Raw genomic sequence first — 6,508 nt, 5'->3', positions numbered from 1 at the left:
ACACCACATTAACTCATATCCTGTAAGCTATCGATCTGAAGGTAAGTCATATAGAAACGACAGTTAGAGACACCTCTTTTACCCCGTGGACCTCTGGGTAAAAAGCAGGACAGTGACTGACCTGTCCTCTTGAGACAGACACACAGTTTGAGATCTTCCTCATAGGTAACTACCTGGTTATCGATGTAGTAGGTCAAACGGCATTAAAACAACAACAAAAACAAACAGAAAATATTTGGGATACTCGGTTTGTTCCTTAGATCTGTAAGCTAATGAGTCACAAAGAGGAGTAGACAGGGAGTTACTATAGTGGTGGAATGTCCCCTGAGCCCTGTGTGATGTTATGAGCTGCACCCTGGGACTGTTGATGGGTTTAAACACAGTCCTGCTTCAGGCTCACCTGTCCATCACCCTCACCGATTCCTCTCAACTGAATAAAACTGTGGGGTGATTCGTCTGACAGAAAATAACACTGTTTCTGCCGCTAACCCATAATGCAGTTGTATCGTCTCTTACAGGAATAAATGTGATCTAACTCTACATATAGTAGGTGCAAGGCAACAGGCAACCTCTATTGCAGTACTCATGAGCAGTGAGCACATTATCTGCATACTTGGGGAAGGGGATTGCTGTGAACCACACCTGATGAAAAACACCTGTAATACCAAATTCCTGTCCTAATCCTGTTGCTGATTAATTAAACTGACACCAATTTGGACTCCTCTCAACCTGCTATGAAAAGAGAATCAAACCACCTGATTTTTGTATTTCTCAGGCCTGTAGACAACGGCATGATCGCTGCTGTTTGAAAGGTGACAGCGGAAGTCAGCCAGCTGCGGGTGACAGGGAACACGGCACAGCAGATGGAGGCTGCATGCCTAGGCTACACCAAAGTTACGGTCTCATCAGCCCACGAGGCCACGTCACAACTGACAATAACAGGATCTACACTGAGAAAGTAGTCTTTCCTTTGTCTTGGTGAAATTTTAGAAAGCCATGTGACGTGCAAAATACGTTTTGTTAAAAAAGACATTGGTTAAATTGAATTCTTCATGCTGTCATGATTTTATTAGCTTTTTTAAAATTATTATTAATTGGCATTGATATTTGAGGTCGGGGATTAAAACACTGAAATATTAAAAATGATAGAATATAAAGATTAAAACATGGAATAGAACGGGTTAAATCCAGTGAAAACGGGGGCAGAGTAAATTATTAGTCTAGATGTTAAATGTCGGTGTGTGGGATAGAACGGGTCTAACCCTGCTCAACAAGAAACACATTGGACAAAGATTACATCACAGACCTCTGTTATGAATTAGCTAGATTAGGCCACTATGAAATTGGATTTATGCACGGGAGAGAGCACTGGGAAAACTCTGGCTTGATTTAATTGATTTCAAATTGGATTATCGGACTTTTAAAAAAAAATCATATGCCCACAAGCATCTTCAATCAGATGTAGCCTAATCTATAACATAACAGGTCGTGCCTGGAAAAATCACATCGATAAACTACACATGACTTATGATTTAAGGCGGTAAATGAAGGCCTTCCTACTTGAATCCACCAGCGTGGAATCCACAACGAAGAAGCAAATAGCTCAAACATTTCGGTGACCTTTTCGGTGAATACTTTAGATACATTTTCCATTAAGTTATACCAGACGGCTGAACATCGACTACATTTGTACAAGCTTGATCCACATGCTCTTTCTTGGCCCCAATAATTTAGTATTCAGATTGGGATTTTTGTAAATAAAGTTTAGGTCTACAATGCACAATATACCGATAAAACGCCTATGCAGCAGCAGCTGCCGCGGTCTAAATAAACTAAAGAAACTAGACTGCGTGGAATAATAGCAGAATTAACATGCACCTGCATTTCACACTGACATAATAAGTAGGGATAATGTGGCCGAAAATTATATAGGCAATACCATCCTCAAAATGCATGACTGAATGGGCTAACTGAAATAATACATGATCTCAAGGAAATCACGACTGAACATGAAGATAATACATTTCACGACGCAATGACCATGGCACTATTCTAAATATTGGTGCAGTGTGTGTGTGTGTGTGTGTGTGTGTGTGTGTGTGTGTGTGTGTGTGTGTGTGTGTGTGTGTGTGTGTGTGTGTGAGAGAGAGAGAGACAGAGAGAGAGAGAGAGAGAGAGAGAGAGAGAGAGAGAGAGAGAGAGAGAGAGAGAGAGAGATCCTATAAATTGAATGATAAGGCGTTATGTATGACTAAAGTCTAATTGCAAAGAAATGTAAAACCTTCCAAGAAAACGAGACGGCAGGCTACTCATCCTAACACAGTAGCGTATGACTGTCACATGTGTTCTCACCAAACTGTACTTTAAAACACATGCAATTTGAATAGAACATAGTTTCCCAAACTATGGATGATGATTGGGTCGTGTGTCCTGTGTGGCTCAGTTGATAGAGGTTATGGGTTCAATTCCCACAGGGGACCAGTGTGAAAATGTATGGGCTTACTAATGTAAGCTGCTCTCGATACGACTAAAATAAAGACATATGTGAGGTCTCCTGATATGAAAATGGTTTTAGAACACCTATTCATACAAGTTCATTGACAGTTACGCACATGGTCAGAAATGTAAGAATGTAACAATAAGTTATTAGAATTAATAAATACGTTAACTTTTAATGTGGAATTTAAAATTGTAAAAATTAAATAGTACGTTTTGGTTGCACAATTATTTTGGTTTTAAATGTTAATTAATTATTGCATAAATATGCCCAAAACATGCACATATGAAGGCGTAATAAGAACCATGAATGAACATTAGATGTTTCATGCCATCAGCGGGTCTTCACAAATAAAGTTATTCTGCACTTTCGATTTTTCAGGTTTTGCAGCTAGTAGTGCTTTAAAATTATACCATTCCATCCCTCTTGGAAAAGATCCAAAAGTGGTTTGCAATGAAACATAAACAGCTATAGAAGAAGATGTGTGTTTATAGTATACCGTGCTTGCTCCAGTATCACACTGTAAACATGTAAATTCATCCTAATTAATTGCCAGTGATAATGGTAATTGAATTCAGTATTTGATATACAAAATTCACATATTTAGGCTATTATCAAATGATCTATAAGGTGATCATACTCACGTCGTATTGTTTCTCTTTGAGACAGCGATAGGTGCTGAGGGTTCTCCTGCTTGCGACGGGACATTGCCCCTGCATCTACTCTGGCATCGCCCGGAAAACTGCGCGTGGGTTCGGCTTGCTCAGTGGTGCTCCGCTGGTCTGGTGCCCGGTAACTTTTTCAAAGTGCTTCCAATTGAGACGACTAACATGAAGCTACAGTAAGTGAAAAAGAGCCAAGTGTTTTTTTTTATTGTAGTTGTTGAAAGGCGGGTAAAACGTTTGTCAACTGTCCAGTCCTCGCAGAATTATTTCACCCTAAGCGCAACACCTGGAGGGGTTAAACTGTTGGAGTTACAGCAGACACATGCAGGTTCATGCAAATATTTCTGTTTGGTTATTTTGTGTCAATAACCTCAACGGAATTATTGCAATAATTGCAGAGAATTAAAAAAAATGAATTCCGACGAGGTGCCCTCTGCCCTCTGCGTTCACTACCAGTACCCCAGGGTAGCCTACCGTGCATGCCACTCTTCGCTCGATGGGCCAATATTCGATTCAACTGTCACCTCTTCTCCTCTGTTATTTTCTTGCAGAATTACAACAAATGTCCTATTAATTCAATAACTGAACCCCAAAAATTCCACCGGTGTTGGGTCTGCCAGGTGCTGTGAGCTTTGGCACCATTCAGTCCTCGCGGTGCGAGTAGCGAAAGGAATGGCACAGAACTCTCCGCTCTAGGAGTTGACAGAGGGAGACGGAGACAGACCAACAGCCAGCCAGTCAGACACCTCCTATTTTTCTCCTTCCAAACAGCCGAGGTCCAATGTTTCCTGATGTCTCTTTCTCCTTTCACAGTGACGAGTCTGTCCTGTCGCTTTGGGAGAATCCCGCGTGTGTGTGTGGCTGGGATTGCCTCCGTAGAATGGGATAAGACTTCAGATTCAAGTGCGGACGTGACGTTGCGTCCACGCTGAGAGAGACATCAGTGCGACTTGGGAGGCGACGAGCAGTGACTCGCGTGCCCATTAGTGGGCTATCGTTAGTGCGCGCGTTTGGCGCGTGCGGGAAGGAATCAAGTGGACACGGAGAAACCAAAACAACCCAGTTCCGGTGCAGACGAACCGTTCCAAATTGGTTTCACAATGATATGATGTCATATCACGTCACTGATTTCAAGGTCGATTTTGAAAAAAACTTTAAACTGTCAGTAAGGCTACTTTGAGTCTGATAAATTAATTGAAGACTGACTTTTAAGCAATACGCATATAAGCGGGTTTCTTCAACATTCAGTACGGACATTGGCTTTTCGTAAATGCTATAGCAATTTTTCATTAAGCCTATGTTTATCACTAATGCAATGTTTCAGTTATTTATAATGTTGCACATTTGTAGGCTAGAAGAAGACACGTAGACCTACAGAACAATAATGCAAAATAATAAACAATAATTTTAAAAAACTATACATTGTTGTGAGGACAATATATTTAATTGTGTGCATTTATAACGATTCTTGAATTGATTGATTGATGAATTGAGGTAGCGAACGTGTAATATTTCAAAGCAAGAAAAATAACTGGGAAAGCAATCAATTACTACAATAGACAGACATACTGCACACGTATGTCAAGGCGGGAACACCTCCCTGTGTTTGCCTGTGTTCTTCTACATATTCATCCCTGCCTTGTTGTGAAGCAACAGTACCCTCTGTTGGCATGACGATGTTAGACTATATGCCAAGCGTCCCCTATCCTACCTCTCTGTCTGTTCATTTGTTTATAATAGTAGTTCATTTTGACTTCATTTCACAGAGTGGTAAAACAGTTGACCTGGATACACTATCAGATTTTCTCACATCATCTGTTGGAAAGACCATGTTGTTTATACCTCCTAACATTCCCCTGTATCTGTGTCTTAATTCATTGGATTTCATTTTACAACATGTATTATTAGCTAGTGGTTCAGAACAGTTGACCTCTCACCTGTCAAATTTCCTCCCGTAATTGTTCATTTAAATGCATCTTGAATTGCCATAGTAGTGATCTCCATACCACCATTCACAATGTCAATGTTGATAGGATGGTCAGGTTATCGGTGAACAGTACGGTTCGGTAGGGTTAGAGCCTCCTCGAGAAAAATATATTACTGCCTGGTCATAAACTGCATGATGAAACTAAATTATCCACTTGTGATATAACGGTACCAGATTCACTTAGAGGTGATTTATGGGTCACTTAATAGCTAATTGTTATTTCATGCACTTACATAGTTCAGTGCTTCAGGCATGTAGATGTCCAATCCAAGGCCTTTACCTCAGGATATCCAGTCCATGACCCCAGTTACTGTAAAAGAAGGAGATTCTTCAATCTGATGAATGATAATTGTATATATATATATATATATATATATATATATATATATATATATATATATATATATATATATATATATATATATATATATATTAACCTTTATTTAACTAGGGAAGTCAGTTAAAAACAAATTCTTATTTACTATGACGGCCTACCAAAAGGCAAAAGGCCTCCTGCGGAGACGGGGGCTGGGATTTAAAAAAAATATGTATATAAATATAGGACAAAACACACATCACGACGAGAGCCTATACAACACTACATAAAGAGAGACTATACAACACTACATAAAGAGAGACTATACAACACTACATAAAGAGAGACCTAAGACAGACAACACTACATAAAGACAGACTATACAATACAACATAAAGAGAGACTATACAACACTACATAAAGAGAGACTATACAATACTACATAAAGAGAGACTATACAACACTACATAAAGAGAGACTATACAACACAACATAAAGAGAGACTATACAACACTACATAAAGAGACCAAAGACAACACTACATAAAGAGAGACTACACAACAGCATGGTAGCAACTGAACATGACAACAACATGGTAGCAACACAACATGGTAGCAGCACAAATCATGGTACAAACATTACAGACAACAGCACAAAGGACAAGAAGGTAGAGACAACAATACATCACACAAAGTAGCCACAACTGGCAATAAGAGTGTCCATGATTGAGTCTTTTTATGAAGAGATTGAGATAAAACTGTCCAATTTGAGTGTTTGTTGCAGCTCGTTCCAGTCGCTAGCTGCAGCGAACTGAAAAGAGGAGCGACCCAGGGATGTGTGAGCTTTGGGGACCTTTAACAGAATGTGGCTGGCTGAACGGGTGTTGTATGTGTTGTATGGTACTATCCTATGAAGTGCTATAATGTTCAATACAAATTGTGACATTTAAGTGACTGAAAAATGTAGTTTGGTACAATTAAGTCTGATAAAATACAAATTAACTTAATGTGGACACAATTTCCATTTAAGCTCAATCGAGGCAA

At 39.6% G+C, this 6,508-nt stretch overlaps 1 protein-coding gene across 2 annotated transcripts in view; it reads right to left on the bottom strand.

Moving 5' to 3' along the window:
* Nucleotides 1-4,164, bottom strand: part of LOC139407387 (B-cell lymphoma/leukemia 11B-like) — a 65,824-nt gene extending 61,660 nt beyond the window's left edge. Inside the window, exon 1 of one of the 2 annotated variants that reach the window (XM_071151130.1) lies at nt 3,142-4,164. In XM_071151130.1, the coding sequence (XP_071007231.1) occupies nt 3,142-3,205 (64 nt within the window). In that variant the 5' untranslated portion in view covers nt 3,206-4,164. The remainder of the gene's footprint in view (nt 1-3,141) is intronic. The other variant, XM_071151131.1, reaches the window with a different exon arrangement.
* Between the last annotated feature and the right edge of the window lie 2,344 nt (nt 4,165-6,508).

This window comes from Oncorhynchus clarkii, chromosome 4 (assembly GCF_045791955.1).
Source record: "Oncorhynchus clarkii lewisi isolate Uvic-CL-2024 chromosome 4, UVic_Ocla_1.0, whole genome shotgun sequence".
In the NCBI taxonomy this organism is placed as follows: Eukaryota; Metazoa; Chordata; class Actinopteri; order Salmoniformes; family Salmonidae; genus Oncorhynchus; species Oncorhynchus clarkii.
This window is presented reverse-complemented; position numbering and strand designations above follow the sequence as displayed.